Source organism: Onthophagus taurus, chromosome 11, assembly GCF_036711975.1.
Source record: "Onthophagus taurus isolate NC chromosome 11, IU_Otau_3.0, whole genome shotgun sequence".
Lineage (NCBI taxonomy): Eukaryota > Metazoa > Arthropoda > Insecta > Coleoptera > Scarabaeidae > Onthophagus > Onthophagus taurus.
In genome coordinates this window covers 23,335,014-23,361,874 of record NC_091976.1, presented here as the reverse complement: position 1 = coordinate 23,361,874, position 26,861 = coordinate 23,335,014, and the positions used below count along the sequence as shown (strand labels likewise).

At 36.2% G+C, this 26,861-nt stretch overlaps 3 protein-coding genes across 4 annotated transcripts in view; 2 read left to right on the top strand and 1 right to left on the bottom strand.

Annotated features, from left to right (window-relative positions):
* Positions 1 to 16,636, top strand: part of LOC111427583 (kinesin-like protein CG14535) — a 134,248-nt gene extending 117,612 nt beyond the window's left edge. For both annotated transcript variants that reach the window (XM_071199933.1, XM_071199934.1), the window contains 5 exons: positions 1,612 to 1,827; positions 4,017 to 4,110; positions 5,879 to 6,076; positions 9,518 to 9,733; positions 9,954 to 16,636. In XM_071199933.1, the coding sequence (XP_071056034.1) occupies positions 1,612 to 1,827; positions 4,017 to 4,110; positions 5,879 to 6,076; positions 9,518 to 9,733; positions 9,954 to 12,499 (3,270 nt within the window). In that variant the 3' untranslated portion in view covers positions 12,500 to 16,636. The remainder of the gene's footprint in view (positions 1 to 1,611; positions 1,828 to 4,016; positions 4,111 to 5,878; positions 6,077 to 9,517; positions 9,734 to 9,953) is intronic.
* A 179-nt stretch (positions 16,637 to 16,815) lies between these two features.
* Positions 16,816 to 25,998, top strand: LOC111427827 (Nidogen). Its single transcript, XM_023063163.2, has 5 exons — positions 16,816 to 17,048; positions 19,248 to 21,219; positions 21,271 to 21,528; positions 24,154 to 25,357; positions 25,572 to 25,998. Exons 1-5 carry the CDS (start codon positions 16,845 to 16,847, stop codon positions 25,828 to 25,830), a joined length of 3,897 nt encoding a protein of 1,298 aa, XP_022918931.2. The 5' UTR covers positions 16,816 to 16,844; the 3' UTR covers positions 25,831 to 25,998.
* Positions 25,880 to 26,819, bottom strand: LOC111427840 (uncharacterized). Its single transcript, XM_023063184.2, has 3 exons — positions 26,660 to 26,819; positions 26,346 to 26,458; positions 25,880 to 26,292 (listed from the first exon to the last, which is right to left on the bottom strand). Exons 1-3 carry the CDS (start codon positions 26,817 to 26,819, stop codon positions 25,996 to 25,998), a joined length of 570 nt encoding a protein of 189 aa, XP_022918952.1. The 3' UTR covers positions 25,880 to 25,995.
* Positions 26,820 to 26,861: the final 42 nt, after the last annotated feature.

Genomic DNA, 26,861 nt, shown 5'->3' with positions numbered 1-26,861 from the left:
TCAAACTGTGTGGTGTAGTCTTCTTCAAGAAAGTGTTCTAATAGGAGTATTTTTCATCGCTTCCTTTACTTAATATTCTATTATCTATTAGTTCTTGTCATCAATTTGATAAATTACTACACTATTACTGTGTTGTGTTTCGATTTCAATTGTGATGCATTAGAATGCTTCCGCCGATTAACCTGTAACGTGTCGATCAAACGTGAATATATCCGTAGCGGAGAGACAACGTTAACCACTCAAATTGCGTTCGATGCCTTTGGGGCGTTTCAGAATTTATATTAAATAATTTAATGGACTGTCAAAACGTCCAATAAACCGTATTGATTTTAGCGTCGGAAAATTGGATCGGCGACGACGTCGTCGCCAACAAACCGGTCCCCGGTAAATTTGCAAAAATCGCCACCTACGGTGCCCTCCGGCAATAAATCCATCACTGAAACGAGCGTCGACGCGATATCGCAATCCCCTTCGACTCCTCAAAGCATTGAGCACCCTACCCGATACGTAGGTAACGAGAAAACAAGCCGATTGCTAATCTATACCACCCTCTTCCCTTTTGATCACTTAATTTGGGGACCGTTTAGTAGCAAAAAGTTTGTGATTTATTGTAAAAGGGGTGGTGTTCCTTCCATTCATTGGTGTAAATACGTCTGCTTTAATATGCGTTCGTAACCGAAACAACAACGTCGAGTATGGAAACCCGAGAGGGGCTAACTAACTGCAAATTATGTCAACACCGACCTGGTAACTATAAATTAATTTATTAATTGCTTTCACGAACGGTCGCTTGACCACCCCGTTATAATGTGGTGCAAAGTATCCCAATGCAGAAATGTTTCGCATACTAAAATTACAATGGTAACAACAACGGGAATCTTAATTACTTAATAAATCATATAAGAATATATATATTTGGCCAAATTGGACCAAAAGATTAGTAAATTAATAAATTAAAAAAGTTTTAGTGAATATCTATCTCATGAAATCTGGTACTTGAAGTAGAAAATTTTGAAATTATTCAGGAACACCCTCGGTATTCAGTTTTCGGTAATGACAAGGGTCCTTCAAACCAACTTTAAACCGCGTGCAACATCCGACGTGGGGATTATTAAATAAATCCATCTACACTGGGTGAGTTTGAATAAATCCTTCGTTCAATATTCGTGAGGTTTTCAATTATTCCACGCGTAACTCACTGGCGGTAAGTTGTCCTGTCAAGAAGAGAGGCACGCGTACGGTCTGTTTTACCGTTTTCAATGGCGTAGTTAATTTGCGCTCTGTCGCAAAAGCACTCGGCCCGCGCATAACTCAAAAACTTGGGCAATTACAGAGGCCATATATCAAAAAAGCTCCGTTCGACATAAATCACCCAAGAGAAGGGCGCAAAGCGAAATTGAACATAGCCCGAGAGCACCAGCTTTTCGTATGCACGGACAACTTTTTTCCGATTATAATTGGGTTGGGAATTGGTGATAAGCACTTTTAAAACCTGACAGGTGAGCGCCGTGTGTTAAACCTCCCTCCCAACGGGAATCGAAAATTTATGTCGTCGAGAAGCATTTAGTTTTTGTTCCTTTCGGTTAATTAACATTTTCTTGTTGTTGTTAGGTTAAAGTGATGCTTAGAGTGTCGACGCCGACTTCGAATCTTGGTGAAACGGGGAGTACAAACGGCTTCTTCAACCTTGACAAGCGAAAGAAACAAGTTACGTTAATAGACCCTTCTGCTTGTAGCGGATTAGCAGCCCCCGAAGACAGGAGAGTTGGAGTAGCAGCACCGAAAATGTTCGCGTTTGACGCAATCTTCTCGCAAGATGACTCTCAGGTAAGCTAGGTGAAACGAATTAAAAAAAGTAAAAAAGCCCTTCCTTCTTATCAAAAAAGCCCAGGAAAATATGCCCACCCAAGATAAGTGTTTACGACCAATTTCGAACAAAACGCGTAAAAAACTCATCAAGATCTTTATGGAATATTAAAGAAAAAGTAGGCCGACTACGTTCGACGACGTTTTCAACGAGAGCAGAGGGGTTGACGTTGCTTAAAAGTGTAGGGGACTGAGAAGAGGTACGTGGGAATCGACACTTTCCCAAAATTCCTCACCACCTCCAGGCTCCTTCAGTAACTTCGGGGGGAAAGAATCTTAGAAACATCGACACGACTTTTACATTTGAGCGGTTAAAATGAGTTCCTAAAATAAAATTTACTTTTTTTCTAGTTTTGAAGGTTTTTCGGGTACGTTAATAAAGGGAACTCATGAGTAAAAATGGGTGAACAAGCAAAAAACACGCCCATTCATTGTTACGTTGTTACGGCAATAAAACAAACCGAACAAAGGGTGTGTTCTCTCTGTTAATTTGCATTCTGTCGGGGGTTGATAACAAATTTGCAAACGATAATTAGAGAAAACTACTAAATAGACTCTATCTAAAGTGTAAAGAAATAAATGAAATTTATCATTCTAATTTTGTTGCTATTATGAAAAAACTTTTCAACTATCGATCGGAAAAGCGTCTACAACTACCACAAGGAGTTGTGTCCTCAATCCTAATCCTAGACAGGAACAGGTGCCGATTCGCGCGATATTACGCAAAGTTTGAACGTTCTCTTGCGGTCGCATTCGTCATCGAAACGTCCGGGTATTAGGCGAGTTTTGAACACGACGTTTGGACTTGATGAAACGTCTGGCGTCGTCTTCAAGATCGCACTAATAATCACAGATTATTAAAGGATGTCCCTTCGATTTCGGTTTCAGACTGAAATTTGTTCGAGCGCTCTCACCGATGTATGACATGCCGTCATTAATCGTGCAGATTGATGTATTTTTTCTTTTGGCATCGGGTTAATATACTGAAATACACAATGTCACTGGATTAAACCGAGGTCAATACCATTATCAACACATGACTGGTTAATGCAATTAAATACACGATGCCATTATCTTAAGCCGAGATCCCTCAGTCTTCTGCAACGAGAAACTTATCTATCGCAAGCAGTATATAGTTTTCTTCAAGCAATATGTGGTCTTCGTCAAGCTTCAAGGAGAATATAGTCTTATTGAAGCAATATCTACACTACTACAAGTAGTATCTACTCTTCTGCAGCAGTATCTAGTTTTCTGCAATAAGAATATTGTCTTTTATAATAAGAACTTGATCTTTTACTATGAGAATCTAGTCTTTTGCAAGCACTATATAGTTTTTTTCAAGCAATATGCCTTCAACAAGCTTCAAATAGCATCTAATCTTGCTCAAGCAGTATATAGTCCTATTCAAGCAATAGCTGCATTTCTGCAAGCTGCAACAATGAAAATCTTGTGTTCTACGATAAAAACCTGGTCCTTTGCAAGCAATATGCTATCTTCTTCAAGCAATATGTGATCTCCATCAAGTGTCAGAGTGTAGAATATTGCACTAATAGTCACAGGTTATTAAAGGATATCCCTTCGATTTTGGTTTCGGCTTAATACACTGAAATACACGATGTGACTTACGCCGAGGTTGCTTGCGGATGAGACACTACGATTAATACCATATCATAACAAGATTGGTGTCAAACATCATATTACCTCGACCACGAAAATTTTCAGTCTTCTGCAACGAAAAACTGATCCGTCGCAAGTAGTATATAGTTTTCTTCAAGCAATATGTGGTCTTCGTCAAGCTTTAAGCAGTACCTAGTATTGATCAAGCAGAATATAGTCTTTTTGAAGCAATATCTATACTACTACAAGTAGTATCTACACTTCAGCAAGCAGTATCTAGTTTTCTACAATAAGAATATTGTCTTTTATAATGAGAACTTGATCTTTTACTATGAGAATCTAGTCTTTTGCAAGCACTATACAGTTTTTTTCAAGCAATATGCCTTCAACAAGCTTCAAATAGAGAATCTTGTGTTCTACGATGAAAACCTGGTGTTTTGCAAGCAATATGCAATCTTCTTCAGGCAACATGTGATCTCTATCAAGTGTCAGAGTGGTAATCCGGGTAATAAACGATTCGATTTTGATTTCAGACTGAAATTTGTTCGAGTGCTCTAACCGATGTCATACATGCTGTCATAAATGGTGCGGATGGATGTCTTTTTTGTTTTGGACACGCTGGATTAGGTAAGAATACTTTTTTGTGATAATAACCATAATTAACTCGTGCGAGTTTGATTGTTATTAATATCCTTTGAAGGGGGTTTCTCGACTATAACATACATACATACATGTAGGCATGTGTAGTGTGAATTTATCCCTGTTTGCTCTCTACAAAGGATTAATGCGAGCCATTATTATTAATTCTGAGTCTGACAACGCGATGCGGTCGAAATTCGCGATTCATCGCTCGATTTTGGTTTTCGATCGAATTCGAAAGTAACTAGCGTTAATGGAATCATTAGTGGTTAATTGCGATAAAGCCGGTCGTTCCACTAAAAGTTTAACTTGAAAATTTGATAAAGCGGCGAGCGTCGAAAAGCGTCCTAACCCGGTTATTACGCATTCGTAAATCTGGCGACTACGAAATTTTCGGTAGAACTGTCCCCGAGAGTCGTCGTTCACACCGTTTTAGCCGTTATCTGGGTACCTCGTAAGCGAAGAATTAGCATATTAAGTATCTGTCAGAACGGGCATTCGACACGCCGACTTTAATATCTCTCGACCAAAATTAATTAATCCAAATTAATTCGTATAAAAAGCACGTTTATTCAAAAAAAAATGGCAAAAACTAAAAGAAATTCAAGTTTGCGGTGACAAAAATTTTGCGAAATAACAAACTGATTTACAACCCAAATAGAGTTGTACCACGCTCAAATGAGTTTTGCCACGAACCGTCGAGTAATAACCAATTTAGATGCAAACGTCTCGCGCTCTACGAAACGGGGAGCAGCTCCAAAGTGCTCCCGAGTCTTATTGGGGCCGCTTTGTTTACGTGCGAGACGCACAATGGCACAAGAAAATCTGTGCTGGAAGAAACGGGAAGTACTACGAAAAAGAACGTTTATTTACGCGCCGTATTCTTTACGATTATTGTACTATCGATCCGAACCCAGAAAGAAACACGTGCTTCCAAGTATTATTTCAGCGATTTCGTAGTAAAAGGAAAAAAGTGTTCTTTTGAAAACTTTAAAGGGTTAAAATGAAGATAAACGACTACGTTTACTAGATAATTCAGTAAATAAACCAACCAAAAAGAAAAGTAAGTTCTAATGACAGTTCTTTTAATTAATTAATATTTATGTCAAAATCATCTTTATATCGGCGATAAATTGTCGTAGGAGGAACGGTAAACACCGTAGGTAATCGATTTAACGCGAGCATCTATTATCCATTTAGCCGCGGAAATCGAACGCATCCCTAAAGCGGATATCTCCTTTTGGGAGGGCCGGATATTTATTCGGACGGGATTAAGGGGTGGCTTTTTATCGGAAAAAAAGCGCCCATAGTTTGTATGCGCACTTTGCCCCAAAGTGTTGTTACCGCGGCGACAACGTACAGGGGAAACCCCATTTTCATCAAATTGCAAATTTTTCACGTGATGGCTCTGTCAACTAGTTCAAGTAATTCAACGGAACGAAAACTAAAGACCTAACCCCTATCTAATCGGCTCTATTATCGTATGAAAATTGACTGGAAAATTGATTAGGTAAATTTTCTGTGACATATTAGATAAGAGACAAAACCTGTCTGCGGTTGACTATAAATTTCAAAGGGAAACCGGGTTACTGCCTGTTATCCGGATACGAAGTCCTACTGCAGTGGACAGGAGAATCGTCAATCGCGCCTCTGGGTACCATTCGGTCAGTTATCTGTCCGCTATGGAAGAAATACGACCGCATCGGTACCTACCTGCGAAATAGAAAATTTTTCACCTATGCTTTTTTGGTTTTAGGGAAATCGTATACTATGTTGGGCAACACGGACAGCGCCAACACACTCGGAATTATTCCGTGTGCAATTTCCTGGCTTTTTCGAGGCATCAATGAACAGAAGCAAAAGACCGGAGCTCGATTTTCAGTTAGAGTTTCTGCTGTTGAAGTATGTGGACCGACAAATCAACTTAGAGATTTACTAGCAGGACATTCAAACGGTAAGAGAATTTCTATTCATAAATTTCTTTTTAATAAATCTAAAATTAACATAAGAATTAACATATTGAAGAGAAAACATTATGAAATTTCCAGGAATATGTTGAGGTGTGTTAGGGACAATATCAAAGAATACTTTTGACAATGTTGAGGAGTTCCAAGATGTCCAGCATAGTTTTAGGAACTGTCTAAGATGATGTTGAGGGATGACAGCAATAATATTGAAGAATGTCCAGGAGAAACTTCCTATACCATTATGCTACATAAAGTGGCAATAAATTATTTCATCCTGCATTTCGATCGCCATTCTTCTCTATTTCTCCATCCCTTTTCTGATAAGGGTCTGTGTGATCCCTTAAATCTAGGATGTATTAGGATAACCTCTCCTTCTTCTATGTTGAGGTACATATCAAAGAGCTCTATTTGGCCATTGATTTTGGGGCATCCTCATCACATGCCCTTATCATATCCACCCATTGACGTATATACCCTACCCTCGTCTAATTTCCTCATTTGGAACATGTTCTAGTCTTGATACTCTGCATGGTCTTCTTAGAAAAGTTCAAGTTATTTCCTGCTTTTCGTAGTGAGCTACCAGAATTTCGACCCTTACGTTAAAACTAGCTCTAATAGGCCGTATAGTTTAATCTGACTTAATCATAATTCCACTCTTCTTGGATCTTCCTATTTTTTTGTTTATTTGTAGTTCAGAATCCCTCATATTTGCTATAACCATATATTCTGTCTAAACCATATTGATATTCAATCCTCACTCCCTATATTCTTCTAATCACTTACTTTAACAACTTGGTCGTTAGCAAAGAAAAGGGTTGGGTTTCCATCTCTATCATCCATCTCATTTTCGAAATTTGTCTTCTCCATGTTTTTAGCCAGACTGTTTAGCCGCTGATTCGTTGCTTGAGTGTTGCCTTCATTCGTCAATAGTTACTATGAATCATGTGAAACTTCATGAATCATGAAAGTTGTAAAATTATCAAAAATATTCCAAATGAGTTTAAAATTATTTAAAAGCCCAAAAGCGAAACCAACAAAGCTCTAAAAACCAGAAAACTCAAAAAGAAATTCGAGGGCTTAGAAACGGAATCTACCAAAAAATCGAAACATCCACCTTTCCACATCCAGAATCGTCCATAATCTTTTAGAACATAATCATTCCAATGCCGAAAAAGCCGTCTTAATCAAAGGTTTCAACTACGCCTTAACCACGACTATTCCGGTCGAAGAAATCGTTACCAACGTTGAGCCAGCTTAATCACAATGTACAAGCAAAAAGCCGAAAGTCTGAGAATGGACATCTCCAGGATCCTACGTTTAGCCAAACCACCCAAAGCCCAACTTGGTTCCAAGTGAACTCCAGGCCCTAAAACGTTTTAAAAATAACCATCATCATACTATCGGCGGACAAAGGCAACGCCACAGTGGTTATGGATTCAGTGGACTATAAGAACAAGATCACGGACTTGCTCAACAACGCAGCTTACAAACCAGCAGCAAGAGAGCCTACAAGTTACCTGGAAAAAACGACCAAATCGAAAATAGAAAATCCCCCGGGATCAAGAAAATCCTAATCCCTCGGGGAAAATCAAGCAGGTGTTCCAACTCTATAGTCTGCCCAAAATCCACAAGTACCACTCACAGGTACAAAATCTTGAAAAGTATCTAGCCAAGATCATGCAACCCATAACAGAGCAAGCTGACTCTTACGTACGAAACTCTGAACAGTTAGTCTGCCGACAGGAAACTACGACAACGCACTGAAGATGCCAGGTAAGATCTTGGCGAAACATTTCCAGGGAGAACCAACTGGAAGAACGGATGAAATCTCAAATCGACCAAAACAACACAAGTTTAAATAATTTTAAATACAATTTTATCATTTTGGGCAACTCCATAATATTTTTCAGTTTTGAACAAGTTTAAACAATTTTAGACAAATTTTCTGCTTTTAAATAATCTTGAACAACTTGAACTATTTTTTAACATTTTGATAATTTTAGATATACATATACGATTAGACAATTTTGTACAAGCTTGGCCAAGTTTTGATCATTTTAGGCAGTTTTGCACAAGTTTAAACAAAATTATATACGGTTGTTATACGACGGTATTAAAACAACAACGATTGTATACAAAAGCACTACTGTGTACGTGAGGCAATGAATCATTTTAAATGATTTGCGAATACTTTTAATGATTCGCTGCTTTTCGTTAGACTTGAGAGAGAGGCCTACTGCTTGATGTTGTAGAACAACACTGCACCATTCGGTTTTCTATGAATATTTCATTCTAGCGAATGAAACCATTCTTGCAGGTCTCTGTTTTCAGCCATCCCATCAAGATCTCAAACAGCTTTTTCATGGGCACCGTGTTTGCGACCTATGAGTCTCATTGCATGTTAATCCTATTCTTTAAGACTTTGCCATGCAACCTCCCCAATGTACTAGTTATCTATACCTCGATAATTTTGGCACAACTTTTTGTTTCCTTTCTCAAAAAATTAAGCTGATGTAAGCTAAGTTCCAATCGTCTGGGACATTATTTCTTTCCAACCTACACTTGTTGAAGAGTGTTGCCAAAAATTCGTGTAACACGAGAAACTTTTATATTAAACTCTTTATCTACATCTCTTAATCAATCTCTGCATCTTGATCATCAAATATATTCTCCCAATCTTTTCTAATGTTTGAACTTTTGCAATCGGATTTTAAATTGTAAAAAATATCGAACTTGTGTATTCTCTTATATTATTCGTACTCCCATTGCTTTATACACAATTTTTTTCGGTATTAAGCTGAATATTCGATATGATGTTTTAATCAATATGATCCTTTCCCCATGAATAATATTTTACTTGTTACTTCTTTTTTTTGGTCCACCCTCCATATTACCATGCATACAGAATAATGATAATTCAATGTGTCGTTAATTGGTATTTAAAGCTATTCTCTTTTCCCTAAACGAGCATTATGGTGCGCCGAAACTGAAACCATTACTGCTCTAAATCGCGAAACTTTCCGCGAGTCACGTATTCGGTTAGGTTTGAAGGGAGAGGGGGTCTTATTAATATAAACTGCATAAGGGGGTTGTTCGTACAACGTGTCTACATATCGTCACCGTCGGTGGATGATAGCAATAAAAGTAGACGTCGTCGTGGTGAACGAGCAACCGGTGCGGGTAATGGATACGACGCTTCCGGAAACTTGTGAATTTGAAGACGAGGGAGGACAAATCGACGACAGGCAGAGTTCCTATTAGCGAATTAAAAATTCGGAACGAGGGGCGCGATGAAATTAAGAATTAGAATGGAATTATGCCACTAATAAATTCAATTAGGGTTACGGGAGGGGGAGAAAATTCGAATTAAATTTTAGCTTATCTTCAAAACTTATAACAAGACATTTTGTTTCCGTTCTTTTCTTTAGATTCCGAGCAATCACCCGGCGTTTATTTGAGGGACGACCCTCTTTTTGGCAACCAACCCCCGCACTGCGAGTTACGAGTGCCCACCGCTGAAAGAGCGGCACATTATTTGGATGCAGCTGTTGAATGTAGAGCGCCAAGACGAGAAGATGTTAGAGATTCGCATCTACTGTTTACACTTCACGTCTACCAATACAGTGTGGCTGGAAAAGGAGGAGGTAAGCTAACCGCGAACAAAAAAACTGCGGAAATTAAAAACCATCCTTTTCCATCCAGACAAATTTTAATATTCCACCGGATATTATTTTAATAATAACCTCGAAACCCCGTCTACCACCCAATTAAGCAAATTGAATTACGTCCCAGCCCAATTAAAAAAAAACATAACCTTTTCGACCCCTTTTATTAATAAAATCTCATGAATAATTTTTTTTGCAGTTGCTGGTGGTCGAAGTCGTCTTCATCTAATCGACCTCGGCAACTCGGAAAGAGGAAAAGCAAGCGGAGGGATCCCTCTTTCTGGGTTAGGAAATATTCTCCTCGCAATCTTTAATGGCCAAAAACATTTGCCATATAAAGAACATAAATTAACACACCTCCTCAAAGATTGCCTAAGTTCCTTAACCTGTCACGCAGCAATGATAGCCCACGTTTCTCCTTACGCCCAAAATTACTCAGATACTCTCACAACAGTCCAATTAGCATCGAGAATTCATCGAATGAGACGGAGAAGAATAAAATTTGTATCCGCCGGCACCGGAAATGGATCAGGAGGTAGCTCAGGAGAAGAAGCAGCGAGAACAACCGGAACAAGTAGTGAACCAGATCCTTCAAGCAGTGATTTATCAGCCGACACAGTTATTTACGTCGGACCAGCTGACGATGCAACAGATGGCGAACACCCACCAGTTTATATCCCAAGTTTAAACTCGGGGGATAATCGTTGTTCAATGAGTAAAGCTTTAAGAGGTTCCATCGCCGAGCAAAAACCCAAAATTTGCACGAAAACCGAAAGCATTCAAAAACCCACTCCAAAGTTATCATCAGGTGTGATAACAAAAACATCCCCAGCTCACGTCGTTACATCATCATCGAACAAAAGCTCCCCAAATCGAGTAGGAACATCAGCTAAAGTAAAAATACCCCAACCCGACGGATTAAAAATAAATCCTAGTGATGAACAATGGATTGATGGTCCAAGAATATCGAAATCAAAAGTAGCCGAAGCGAGGCATTTAATGAAAGAAGCGTGTCATGTTAAGAAACGAGAAACGTGGATAGATGGCCCAATGCAAGCCGAAGCTTCCGCTGGATACGGATACATGGATAGCCATAAGAAAAACATGATAAGAAAATGGGTCGAACATCAAACATCGCAAATCGTTAAGCAAAAGCACCACGTTCATAAAGATGTTAGAACTAAAGATGGAAAAGAAATTAAATCCCTCGAAGAAGAAGTCGTTATAAAACCTTTAGATTCAAGCAAAAAACAAGAAATAATTGAGGAGTCCCATATAAGAACCGGATTAAAAATGAGTAATGGAAAAAATAACGATGCGATTCCAGAATGTCAAACTCCCCAAGAAGAAGGCGATCAAGTTGAAGAAGATTTCGACGAAGAAGATGAACCAGAAATCCCCCCAGCTTTACCATTAATACAACCTCTTAGTAGCCGAGAAGTATCGCTAGAAAGTCTCGATATTTTATTAAAAGAGCGATTAATGTCCAACGCCGAATACAATAATTTCCAAAATAACTACGACGACCAACAAGGAAGTGATGAAGATGAAGTATTAGAAATCATAGAAGTTGAAGAGCCATTAGAGCCAGTTCCAACGCAAGATTGTTGTCTACAAGTAACCGAAGAAGATATCGCTTATTGCATGGGAATAAGAGAAAATCCTTTGCCGGAAGTAGATCAAGAAAATCCTTTGGATCATCCATTAAGAATTTTGAGCCAAGAAAATTTAACAGTTGTTAGCACTTTTACCGATTCAATGTCGATATATACAGATTTAGAAAGGATACTTCCCAGAAATAAATACGACCCAAAATACGGATTATACAACGACGATTACGAGGATATAGATAAAACTAATGAAGCCCGACAAAAATTTGATCAATTAGCGCGATTACACGAAATTTACTCGAATAAATTAGCTAAAGCAAACGTTTCGAATTCGGAAACTTTTCAAAGAAATTCCCAAAAAATGTTAACTAGATGTGAATCATTAACCCTCACCGATATGTTATACGGAGGTCCACCACAACACGATAACAGCAGTATTTACAGCGAACCAGCTTATATTCCAAACCAAGAAAAATTTTGCGAAAATTGTAAAATTAGCATGTCAAGACCAGCAACTGCACAAAATTGGTATGGCGATACATGTCTCTCAGCAAGCAGTATGGAACTATCAAATCCAACCCCCCATTTAAGCGGTCGTTTTCAGAGATACACGCACAAATACAGCAATCCAAAAGACGCAAATTTAGCTTATTTAAGACACCCTGATGGTGCATCAAATCCAAATTTGAGAGAAGACCAAGAAAGGGTTCCTGGAAACGGTGCGTCCAGTGAGAACCCTATTACAAATGCACCACAATCGAATTTAGTCCTCCCGCTTCCCCCTCCCAATTCATTACCATCCGCAGAAAGAATTAACAGAAGAATGTTCAGCATAGAAACCGGTCTTCAAAAGGTAACACAAAAACAATCAGAAGGTTACGACAGCGGACACGATTCAACTCCCAGAACATCAAAACATAGTCCGGCTGCGATATCAAGAAAAGCCGAAAGCGGATACGACAGCGTAGTACGTGATAGTGAAAGTTCTAGCATAGACTCGGATACGAGCAGGTTATCGCACGTCCACAGTAGGAGAGGAAAGTGTAAGCATAAACACGAGAAATCTTTTTGTTCATGGTTTCTGAATCCTTTTACATGTAAATACATAGACGAACCGCCGGAAACGCATTTTTAAAAAAACAATCGCTTCGGCCATTTTTTCTACTTCCGCGTTTTTTCTAATCGAAGACTGGATCTTTTTGAGGAAGAACCCAATACTCAGGAAGAACAATTTTTATTCTAAGCTTAATCGAAGAACTTGCGAACGTCGTCGATGTGTTCAGTTATCGGCCGAAAAAGGGCTTTCAAATAAATTTAAAAAATAAATTTATAAAAGTCGAATCGCATAATATTTGTATACCAAAACCACAAAGTTTTATCTTTTTAGTATTCGAAATAATTAAAGATAAAACTCGGTAGAGGTATGCACCAACACTTTTCGTTGACAATCGGTTGTGAATTTGAAATTGGCTCATTTCTCAACTAATTGTCAAAAGTAAAATAATAAATGAATCCGAATCAAGTGTCCAAGTACAGTAAAATCTCGATATAACGGATTAATGCGGGATAGAGATTGTTCGCTATATAAATAATTTTAATTCATACAAAGTCGGGCTATTCACACCGTTACGTTCAGTCTACGTGGGTTTATATTTATACCAAGGACGGTAGAATCTAAGAGGACTGCTACAACCACAGCTCGAAGGTCCGTTCGTGACGTCAGCGCTGAATTAAAACTAGAATTAAGACTAGACCTAGAAGTAGAAATATGCGGATTTAGCCGAACGTTTTTTAAGACGGCTAAACGCGAATGTTTCTAGCTCTAGGTCTAGTGTTGATTCTAACGCTAGTGTTAGTTCTAGTTCTATTTATCATGGAGCTAAAACTAGAACTAAACCTAGACCTAGAATAGAGATGGAAAATTCTTGAGAAAAAGAAATAGGAGAATGTTCTCAATTTTGAGAATTTTTTGAGAACAAGCTATAAACACAAATACAGCTCAGCAAATTCAGTCTGACGGCTATAATGTGACAAGGTTCATATTTATGGGATTAATTACTATGGAGGACTTATTTATAATGTTTAGAATATATTTGGCGTTAAAAAAAACAAAAAACAAATTATTAGTTCGAATCTAATAAACTTTTAGAGAGCTCTGGCAAAGTTTCCAAATCACCTCATTCAATTATTTTAATATCAGAAAGGTCTTCATTGCCTTCGGTGGCAGAACTTGTGGATGTTTCCAGGTGCATTTCGCTGGTCTCACATGAATCTAATAGAGCTCCTTCAGCCGTAAACCGATTTCTTTTTGCAGTGTGCTGAAACTTCTTTCTGTTGCTGCACTCGACGCAGGCATACTTAGTATCTTGATTGCAACTTTACTTAAACGACCAAAAACACCATACAACGGGATGTAGTTTTTCCACGGATTTTAAAACATATGGTTTTCCAAATAACCCTTCTTTAGATCGATAAAGGACCAATTCTGCCATTAACTGTTTGTTCTTCTCTATTAACCCCTTGAGTACATTTGACGAGTCAGACTCGTCACGATATAAATAACGTTATAAATAAATCGGGACTTAAATGGTTAAAATGAATTCCATTAAAATTTGGATCTAGAATATTTGCAGCAAAATGGATAAAATTTATTGCCATTTGCTTTGTCTTATCTAAAAATTTACTTCCCTTTCCTCTTGGTTAAGCAAAGGGCTTGAGGAAAGGACTACTTGGCTCAACCTTGGTTTATCTCCTTCTAGTTGGGTTATGTATTTAACAATCCTCATCCAATATCAATTTTGCAACTCGTTTACTGAGTATATCTTCAATTGTTTCGCAAACTGCTACTGTTTTTAATGCATATTTTGTATCAAGAAGACTTTTTAAACCATGAATAATGGATGGGGAATAAAGGGCCAATTCTGCCATTACCTCTGCAGACTCATATGAGCTTGTTACAGTAGCCATATTGTCTATAAACTCTGTTCCTTGTATTTGTTCTTCTCTATTAAGATGTATTCCATTAAAATTTGGATCTAGAATATTTGCAGCAAAATGGATAAGATTTATTGCCATTTGCTTTCTTTCTCTTAACTAAAAAGTTATTTACTTCGCTTTCCTCTTGGTTAAGCAAAGGGTTTGAGGAAAGGGCTGTTTCAAAATGACTTTCCAACTGCTAAAAGCATTCAGCTACTTGGCTCAACCTTGGTTTATCTCCTTCCAGTTGGGTTATGTATTTAACAATAGAGTTTATTAGCTCATAAAGTTTTGAAACTTTTACCCAAAAAGTATTCTCATCCAATATCAACTTTGCAACTCGTTTACTGAGTAGTTATATCTTCAACTATTTCACAAACTGCTAATGTTTTTAATGCATACTTTTGTATCAAGAAGACTTTTTAAACTATGAAAAATTGATGGGGATCAAGGCAGCTTTGGTGTCATTTCTTTCAGTTTTCATTGTCAATTTCTTTGATGACAGCCTTAACATCTTCGATAATAGTAGACATGGTTTTCATTTTTAAAATGTCTCCAATTAACAAATTTAGCCTATGAGCAATGCATCCATAAACAGAAATATGTTTATACTTTGCATGAAGTATATTTCTTGCTTTAACCATTGCACTGGCATTGTTGGTTACTGTAGCAAAGAATTTTTCAGAACCAACTTCTCTCAAAATGTCATCGGTTTTTTCAGCAATATATTCTGCAGTATGTCGACAAATATTTATTGGCAAAGTTTTATAAAACACAGAGTTTGGTGTAATCATAATAAAATTAAGTATGGATTCGTTCCGTTGGTTGCTTCCTCTGTAAGGTAAAGAGCATGCGCTTCTCCAATTTTCATTTTAATGTCTGCGTCAACTCTTTCATGCTCGGAGTCCAGCAATTTATTTGATAATAAATAACGTGTGGGGATTTTGAAAGATGATCTCAAATGTTTAAAAAGTGATTGCCAGTCATTATTTTCAACAATAGCAAACACAGCCCTAGCGAATAGTTTCTAGCTTCTCTTGATCAACTTTTGATGGAACATCAGTAAAACCATCGAGTGTGGAACTCGATGAGGGTCTGTTAACTTCTGATTTTGATAAAATTTAAGAAAATAATTTCAATATTCATAGCATATCCCGCATCTACCATGCCATATTTCATAGTCCGAGTTTTGTCAAGACCGACAGAGGGAGCCACGATGTGAAAATTACCTCTGAGACTATTCTCCTCTTTCATCTCTAACATAGAATTAGAAACATTTAGCCGTCTTAAGAGACATACGACTAAACCTGAATGTTTCAAATTCTAGGTCTAGAGTTAGTTCTACTTTTAGTTCAATACAAATGTATAACAATTTAGCGCTGAATAACAATTAAAACTAGAACTACGTCCTTGATTTATATATCGTATAGAGAACTCGGGGAATACCCCGAATTTATCTATAACCATGGAATAGAACAAAAATATAACCCAAGTTGGATTCTATCTATGAGCGCTAACATTTATATTTAAATATACTGATGTATTCAATAGATAATATTTGTTCGTTATATCCGAAATTCGTTCTAACGATGTCCGTTATATCGAGATTTTACTGTAATAAAATCTGATGTTGCGAATATATTATGATACTTTTTGAAATAAGTTGCTTTAATAAATTAATTTAAAAATTGTTAAAATGTATTCGTGACAATACAAATTAATGTATATATTTCATTTTGTGGCCAAAGACATACAGGGGTAAAAAAATCATTTCATTTTCAATCATCATCCATTCCACCCGCGCATATCATTTCACTTATGGGATCAACGATTGATATATCTTGCCAATCTTTTTTGATACGAGTATACCTTATACTACCTATAACCCTCTCTTAAGACTGCTTGTCAATTTTTTTGATCTCATCGGATTCTGATTTCATTTTTTTTACCAACGATCGGATAGGAAAATACGATTTTTATAACGATAACACGTAGCACTGTGACAGATTAAAAGATATTAAAAAAAAATGATTACAAAAGATTCTCGTGCGTATAACGTTTTCTTTGTGATACTACCTAATTATTACGATTATTGTCTATTATTACGATTATTAAATTGAACATACAAGTTATTGTTTTGTCCTTATCATTGTAATTAATGTAAAATTACTATATTTATTTATATATGATTTTTTATATTGTTAACGAGTTAACGAGCATCGATTCTTTGTATGATAGCTGTTAGATAATAATGCAGTTGTATTTAAGAAAAAAAAATAAAGTAATATTTATCTCATATCTGGTTTAATTAATTTATCTATTGGCACATGCCTTATTACCTAATTAGGTAAGTAGAACGAAAATAAAAATCTTGTTTAAGCGATACAAAACTGCCTCTTAATATTAAAATCAAACAGAATTTGAACTGTGAACTCTTCTTTATTTAACTTGCGGCGGTGATAAGACCCAAGGCGTCGAAGAACTTGGCTCAGTGCAGCTTCAAGATGCAGAGGATTAACACTGCGCTGATTTTCTTGTGTTTACATTTACTAATAATAACACCTGCTCCTCCCGTATTGGGATTAGATAAATCCCTTTTGTACAGGTACGAAGATGGGAAAGAATTACCGAAAGGGGATGACGTATCCGAAGAAGTACCTCTAATACAACCGATCACTTTCTACGGAACCAAATACAGGACAATATTCGTAAGTTTTAACCCATTTCTCTTAAAAAAAATCGCGGGTTATCTTATTAGATGCGTTAGGGGTCAACGAATGCGAACAACGCTCGTTATACTTATGAGTAGGTTATTGATCCTATTAAGTAAAGTAAACTTAATTAAGACGCGTTTTAAACCGAATATTTTCATTTTGGCCCAAATAAATAACTATTATATAATATGAAACAATTTGATAAATTTTGACCCAGGTCACTTAATTCAATCAAAATTAACTCAAAAATAAATCAGTTATATATTTATAATTAACAAGATTGTTTTTAACTAACTCAATGTTCTGCAACAATCTCTTCATTTCAAAGAATCTCATATCCTAGAACTTAATCTTCGTGATTTAGTCAATCTTGTATATCTGTAGTAACGATTTTTTTGCTATGAAGCAGAACGATCACTGCTTGAAGGGCTAAATTTGCGCAGCCTACCACAAATACTCATGAAAACTGTTGGAAGACTTCATGGCCTACTAAAAAATAAACAAATTCTCCCATTCGTTGCATGATTTTGATTAATTCCGCAATATCTCAAAATCTGATAGGGATAGGAACATGTACTGAAGATTTGTAAAACAGTAGTTACATTTTTGAACATCCTGTATAAGATAGACCGATATAACCAATGTTCCATTTGATATGGAGGATATCCAAGGAGAAACAATACCAATTTTGAACTTTCTAGCTCAACCGCTCACTGAGATCAGATTTAAAAGATATAGTGTTAATTGCTAAAAACAGATTCTAATTAAAATAACTCAAAAACTAAAAGCACTAGGGATCAACATGTCTTATCAAAGTCAATATATTATTTTTGTCTGCAGAATTTATATCGTTCCATTTAAAATAACATGTTTATGTCAGTACTTCGTTATGGAACACCCGGTATGTATAAAAATATTTTTCGTTTATAGTGCGAGGTTATGATAAAATTTACAAATTTTTACAAAGTTTACCAACCTGAATTTGAAGCGGTTTCCATGGAAACGCAACACAATGACATTTACGTTTAATTTTCGAATGACGTTTTAAACATAACCTTAATATCCCATTAATTCAATTTAACAACAATAAAAGTTAAGAAAACGGGTAAAAACTTACCAAATAAAAATCGATTCTTAACGGATGTTATAACACGGTACTTAACAAAAATAAACGAGAAAACTTCAAGATATAACACTTTCTTTTTAGGAGGTATCACGTCACTAAATCATTTTAAAACAATTGATTTAATTTTTACAAAGTTAACCATTCTGAATTTTAAGCGGTTGTTATGGAAACGACGATTCTTTCTCTTAATATTTTGAACATAACCCTAAAATACCAAAATTTGGTCTAAATTTGTATGATTTTTAAAACCTTAACGTGTAAACTAAGTTTTTTAAGAAATGTGATATAAAAAAATAATAATTAATTATCATTAACAATTGGAACATAACCATAAAATCACATTAACTCGTTTAAACGTCACAGAAAATTGAAGAATACAACAAAAACTTACCAAAAAACTTGTTTTTATAAACACTAACATAAAATAAACACTTTAAGCTCTAAACAACGTCTTATTTGAGGATGAAGTCATTGACTTTACCAAATAATTATAAAATTTACTAATTTTTACAAAGTTTACCAACCTGAACTTGAAACGGTTGCCATGGAAACGCAACACACTGACATTACGAATAATTTTCGAATGACGTTTGAAACATAACCTCAATATCCCATCAATTCAATTAAACAACAATAAAAGTTAAGAAAACGGATAAAAACTTACCAAATGAAAATCGATTCTTAACGGATATTAAACATGGTACTTGACAAAAATAAACGAGAAAACTTTAAGTATAGTATCCTTTTAAGGAGGTATTCATGTCACTTCACGTCATTTTAAAAACAACTGATTTAAGTTTTACAAAGCTTACCAACCTAAATTTTAAATGGTTGCTTGAAATGACAATTCTTTCTTTTGATATTTTAAACATAACCTTAATAATTACGTTATCTAAATTAAATCAACAAATGGTCTACACTCAATACATTCAAATATATTTATCTATACAGAGGTGTTTCTGTAAGTCGTGGCATAGGATTAATCAACATTTTACAGAAACCTGTATATTTTTAAACACAAATTATACCTTGTATATAAAAAAATTATAATTATATAAATTTTCTAGGTAAATAACAACGGTCTTTTATCATTTCAACACGACATCAGAACGTTCTACAATTATGAATTTCCGTTAGCGTACCCCTTGTTGGCGCCACTTTATTCAAATGTTGACACAAAAGCCGCCGGTAGAGTTATTTATTTAGAAACGGACGATTTCGAATCGATTGATAGAGCAACGAGCGATATCAGAGATAGCTTTTTAGACGCAGATATGTTCGATCCCACCAGCATCTTCATAGTAACCTGGGAAGATGTTGGTTACCACGTTAACGGCACCGATAAAACCAACACATTTCAAGTTGCTTTAATCTCGGATAACGATGACACGTACGTTGAATTTTTATATCCAGAAAACGGAATACAATGGTTACAAGGGACGGGTGATGGATCGGGACTGCCAGATGCACGAGCCCAAGCGGGGATTATAGCTCCCGATGGAAGATATTATCTTCTTCCCGGCTCCGGATCAGAAAGAATAAGAAACTTGGAAAGATTATCAAATAGAGGACTTCCCGGGCAATGGATGTTCAAAATTGGCGAAGTTGATCAAACAAAAGACATAGAAGTACCCGATCTTTACGATGAAGTCGATGTCGCTCCGAAAAGATGCGCTGAATCATCATCGTTATGTCACAGCCAGGGAAAATGCGTTGATTACGACGATGGCTTCTGTTGCGAGTGTAAATCACAATATTACGGCAATGGAAAACACTGCGTGAAACGAGATGCCGATTTCCGCGTGACCGGAAAAGTAAACGGCGAAATCAACGGGGAAGTTTTCGAAAATTTAGATTTACAGTGTTACGTTGTTATGAGAGATGCAAGGATTTATACGGCAGTTTCTAAAGTACCTAAAGAGATTGGATATTCAAGTCAGACTTTGCAAATTTTAGGGAGTACAATGGGGTGGGTTTTCGCAAAACCAGTTAAAACAGCTTTAAACGGTTTTCAATTAACTGGTGGTATCTTTAATCATACCGCTGAAATTCATTATCCCCTTACTAACGACACCTTAATTATTAACCAAAAATATTTAGGACTCGACGTTTTTGATCGATTACGATTAGAAGTTGATATAAAGGGAGTTATCCCAATTTTACCTCAAGCTAACGCAACTATCACAAAATACACAGAAGAATATACGTTAACTAATCCAGGAGTTATACAATCCACATCAACGAGAATACTAAAATACAACAATTCAAGAAATTACCTAGTTGAAGTACCTTTCCAAATTAAACAACACTTTTTATTTAATTATTGTAAATACAACAACACACCTCCAGGAACAACGTGGAAATTAAGAGTTGGTAATAATTTTATCGGTTACGAAGGGAAAGAACAAATTATAAGATACGGATTGAGCAACAAAATCGGACCATTTGAAGATGTCGATCCTTGCGAAGAAGGAAGACAACATTGCACCCCAAATTCATCTTGCGTTGTCGACGATGACACGTATAGATGTATCTGTAATCCGGGTTATCACGAAGTTTATAAAGACGGTGGATTTTTGTGTTCCGATATAAACGAATGTCAAATCGGATCTCACGATTGCGATTTTAACGCGAACTGTATCAACGAATTGGGCGGTTTTCGATGCGAGTGCAAACCGGGATACGAAGGAGATGGAAGATTTTGCGATAATGCCATATCTTGCACAACGGTTACTTGTTCAGAAAACGCGGAATGTATTCAAAGCACAGTTGCAACTTGTCAATGTATGGCAGGATTCACCGGGGATGGCCAATCTTGCGTACCAATAACAAGCCAAAGTTGTTATTACATCAACAATTGCTCACCATACGGTTATTGCGGAATCGATGAGGAATCCGGCAAATACTCTTGCGCTTGTATTCACGGATACATAGGAGACGGATATAATTGCACAGAAAATCACAACAATTTAACGGAAATTCCTCAACTACAAGTTGAAATAACCACTCAAGAGATTACAACGAAACGAAGTGATGAATGTAAGTTGTGTTAATGTAAGAAATAAATTGGTATTGATTAATTGTTTTTAGTTACTTGCAAATATTTACATAATTGTGATCACAACGCGGAATGTATTCACACGCCGTATCTACAATCAACGTATAGTTGCGTTTGTAAACCTGGTTATAAAGGAGATGGTTATAGGTGCGAAGAGGTCGAAGAATCTTGTATGACCGATGATATTTGTGATATGCACGCCGCTTGTACTGAAGATTACGATACTGGTAAAGCAATATGTGTTTGTAATCCTGGATATCAAGGAAATGGATTTACTTGTGAACCAGCAGGTAATTATTATGGATTTGTTTAAATATGTATAAATAAGATAATTGTAAATATGTATAAATGTTTCACTGTTTGTTCTGAGTAACTGTAAATCAGGAACTGAGTGCTAATTTCTGACTGATGAGGTTTATAAAATTTATAAAAAAGTGCAGGCAACCCAACCAATCATCATTCCCATACTATTATTGTAAGCAGCTACACGGTATGGTTGTTTATTAAAGAACTTCATCATTATATTAGTTTAGTTCTTATACTACACTAGTTCCAACAAACAAGGCTGCATCAAACTGGATTGATTTCATCTTGGGATTCGCTAATCGACTCTTCCATGTGCTTTTTGACGGACTTGTTGGGTACGATTTGTTGGTTTTAAGATCCCCTGGTCTAATTAATTCTTCTAGAATTGGTCCACTCGTGGCTTGGCTTACAGTCTATGTTAGCATCATGGTCCCAAGCCAGAATGGTTTTGCGAAACGAGAATCAAGTAGCAAGCTGGTTTCCTAACACAGATGGGAGAGTCCTAATAAATGAACATCACCATTATATTATCCATACTTACATTATACATAACTCTTTCTTAAGTACTCCTTAAGTATATTCTCTTTTTGCACTTCTCAGTTCTAACAAATGAGGTTAAAACCGAACGATTTTCACAGATTCACTCTTTAACATTAATCAAAACAATCTGTTGATTGAGGGCTGGGAATGAATTAAGAAGCCTTAATACTGTTATAATTCCGAAATGTCTAACATACCAGAATTATTCAAATAACAGATGTGCTAAATGGCTGAAATAAAGGAATACTATAGAAAACCCCATTCACCAGAAACTCACGTAAACTCCTTTAAATTCATATGAAGATATTGTTTTCCACCATTATGGCAGCTTTCTTGGTCTTTCAAGCCTCTCTTCGCAGGCTTCAGGTTTGCAACATCTTGTAATCAATTTTAAAATCTTATTGGAATCTATTTGACGCCTCCCATACCTCCTATGGTGCTACATCTCAAATCATGCCTTGGCCTCTTTCAATCTGCCTTTCCACTCTCTCCTATCCAGAGCCATTCTCTTCCAACTCCGCACTCCCATCCACTTCCACTGCGTCCTCCCATCTTTTCATCGGTCTTCCGATTAGCTTCTTTCCCTGCATGCCGCTATTTATCATTAGGCTTTGAATTTTCGCAAAATCAGACAGGGAGTGTTCCTTAAAATGCTAATACAATTCGTGGTTGTACCTAGGCCTCCAAAGGTTGTTCTCCATAACGAGCCCCAAAATTCTTCTCATTATCTTCCTCTCGAAAATATTTAGTCTCTCCTCGTATTCTACAAGACGATTATGCGGATATGCTTTTCGATTAGGAGATACGTATCAGCGAGAAGTACGCCCTATTAGCAGCTACGATTCTTTTCCGCATTTCGCCGTCTTTGTAGCAGATACGCCCAAATAGGTGAAGCAGTCCACTACGCTGACATCATCTAACTGGCTATACCAAGCTGATAACCTGACAATAAGTCTTAATTTAGTAGACAAATAGCTGACTTTCTGCATGGTGATGTTGACTAAGTACAGCACTAAATGTCAGTTTAACAGCTTCCAGTCATTGTGAAAGTGTCCCAACCTAAGTAGTAAAGAGACCACGTTACTAACCCTCTCTTCATTTTTCTCGTTACTTTGACACTTGACTCTTCGATTACGGCGACTTAATTTGCAACTATAATTTTCAGCACTTTGACATGAGCAGTAGACATCAAGTACTGTCTCTACTTCGCCGTTTATTTTCCTAAATCATTAGAAATAATACTTTGAAGCTTGGTATACAATAATTATTTGCATAACAAGATCACGAAGCTTTATCATCGCGGGCAAAGAATTAAAGCCGACGTCGTTTGAGGCCTAAGCACTACAATTGAGGACTTGAATCCACAAGCAACCTCAGTTTTGATCTTTGCCGTGTTAATAACAACCCCTGATCTTGTTACACAAATAATTATGGTATAGCGAGGATGTGAAGTGGTACTGCCAATGACTTAGGGAGATGATGCCATATACCTGTACCAAAGTGTAGCCTGCCGTTTGCAGTCTGTCGTCTGCCTTGGAATTGTTTCCAAGACACCGTTTTTGATTTCCTGGCATTGATTTCTTTACGTTTCAACAACCACCTCGTCTTGTTACCTTCTGAGCATAAATGTTGAAGACCACAATTCTGTATGACGGTGCCAACTAAAGTCAGACATCTTAGGAATTATAATGATTTTTTGCCAAATCTATTCTTCTTATAATTATTCTTATAATTTATCATAATTGACCATTGATGAAGACTTGCACAGAACTTCTCGTTCTTCTGACCAATACTTCTGATCTTGAGATCAAGACATAATTGTACTTCATTTCATCAGCGATCAGCTACCCCCAGACAAATAGTATTTCAACATTAATAAACAGTAATTGTAGTGGGGCCATTTTAAAGTTCTTCTTTATTTTCAACTTAACTTCGGCTACTTTTGATCACGTCGGGGTCACCAATTGTTGGAGCTTAATCGTAGTAGTGAAAGAGTATGCTGCAAACATTGCGAGATTCTTGAGACATTCTCCAGAAAATTTCTTCAAACAAAAATCTTTTTTTTTTAGCAAAATGCAGTAGTGATGATGATTGTCCGATCAACGAAATTTGCGCATATTCCTTAGATTTCAATGGTTACGAATGTATATGTAAAGATGGTTTGGTAAGAGACACTCAAAACATATGCGTACAATTAGAAGGAAATTGTGATGGTGCAACTTGCCACGAAAGCGCCGATTGTCTTTTCGATGACGTTCTTGAAACGCATTATTGTTCTTGTAAATCAGAATATATGGGTGATGGTATCGCTGAATGTAAATTGAGACCCGTCGGGTGTAATATTAATAATAATTGTGGAATAAATGCTAAATGCGAACTAAATTCGACATCGCAGTTATACGAATGTCAATGCCTCGAAGGTTATTTTGGAAATGGATTTGTTTGTTACCAAGAAAAAAATTGCAACAATGAACCGTCAATGTGTGATCCGTACGCGAGATGTGTAACGGATGCTTCGAGAAAATTCGTTTGCGAATGTAACCCAGGTTTTATTGGAAATGGTACTTTTTGTAAAGCAATTCCAAAACACGACGGGAATTTTGTTTTATTAAATCAAGGAATGGCTACATTAAAAATTCCTTTTAATTATGATGGAAGGAGTTTTATAAAACCTGTTCAAGTGAGACCAATGCAAGTTGCTGTTGGACTAGATGTTGATTGTATGGAAGGAAGAATTTATTGGGGCGATATTTCCGGGAAAGCTATTCGAAGTTCTAATTATCTAGGCAATGATAAAAAGGTCTTTTTGGACACCGATATCAGAGCACCAGAAGGAATTTCAATCGATTGGGTTTCAAGAAACATTTATTGGACCGATGCAAATAAACGAACAATCGAAGTTGCTAACATCGACACACGATTAAGACGAGTACTTTTTAAAACGGATCTATCAAATCCGAGGGGCATCGCGGTTCATCCTCAAAGAGGAAAACTATTTTGGAGCGATTGGAAGCGAAGTAAACCAAAAATAGAATGGTCAAACACAGACGGAACGGGAAGAGAAGTCTTTGTAAATGAAACTGTTGTTGTGACACCAAATTCTTTAGTTATAGATTTTGATAGAGAACACGTTTGTTATGCAGATGCTGGTACAAATAGCATTGAATGTATACACATCGACACAAGATTTCGACAAACCATCGCTAGTAATTGTACAAAACCTTTTGGGGTTGCTGTATCTAGTGATAAAATTTATTGGTCTGATTGGATATCGTAAGTTAAAAATTTAATCTTCATTTCTATCATTAATTATTGTACCCGACGTCATCATTGAAAGTATGCAACCAATATCACAGTATTTATTTTATAATATGCGATTTGCTTGTTGCAATACCAACACTGTGATATTGGTTGCATACGTCAGGTACGATAATTAATTAACACACTGTATATTCTATATTCTAATTATTTATCTAATTTTTTTTAGAAGAAAAATTAACGTCGTCAACAAAGACACTTTAACACGATTAAAACCAATTTCAGTTCCTCTTGGATCTCCAAAAGATAAAATTTATGAAGTTGTAGCAGTTCCTGATCAATGTCCAACTCAATACAATGTTTGTCAATATAAAAATCAATGTCCAACAGGCCATATTTGTCTTCCAGATGGGAAAGGAAGTCGTAGATGCTTATGCGGAATCAGCATTAATTCACCACAAGACACAGCTACTTGTAACGATATGTAATGACATATTTCTAACAAAAATGTAAAAAAAAATGTTAAAAGGATAAAAATTTGTGTTAAAATAATTTAATTTAATTACAATAATTTGTTTATTATTCTAAATTAGAAGAGAAAATACCATGTGTTTCTTCTATGTTTAAAAAATTAATAATAAATAGCCTTAAGTTTAGGACGTTTGTTGTTGAGTAGGTTGTTGTTGTAAATTATCCTTGTCCTTTTTATCACTTCCATCTTTCGGAGATTGATCTGGCGATGGATCAAACACTTGTTTATGTTTTAATAGGTAAGCCGCTAAGGCATTTATCGGTTCTGGAGGCCTTTCTTTTGCCAAATATGATAACGCTTGAAGTAAAATCGGAACTACTGTTTGGTCCAAATATTGTCTTGTAGGAAGAGATGCTAAATCAACGCGAGATTTTTTCGCTTGCATATCTTCCATTTTTGAATCTATTTCTAGTAATTGCTAAATAATAGTAACAATAATCAACATAACCTATAACATAACCTCAAAATTACCTTAAAAAGAGTACACAACTTTTCGGTGTCGTATAAATTACATTCACCTTGTGATATATCACCTTCTAAATCTTCTGTTTTTAGCTTTGGTGTTCTACCTTCAATATGAATATCTAAAAAAACGTGTTGAAGTAATTTTTAAAGATTAAAATCCGAAGTTTATACAACATAAATTGACAGAAAATTGACGTACTAACTTCACGTTATAACTGCCAACTTAAATATATAAAAACAAACTGTAATTAATTAATTAATATTAATTTAAAAGAATCGTTAACCTTATTTGCGATAATTATAAGTTAATTTATATTTACATTCAAATTTAGCTCTATCAGCTTGGCCGCTTTTAATAAACTCAATTAGTTTCTTTTCGTATTTCGATGTTGGTTGCACTTCTATATCAGCATTATCATTATCAACTTGAGGGAGAGATTCATCGATTTTTGGTTGTACTATTTTCGATTTCGATTTCATCTTATTTCACCTTCAAAATCTTATTTTATAAAAAAAAGTAAT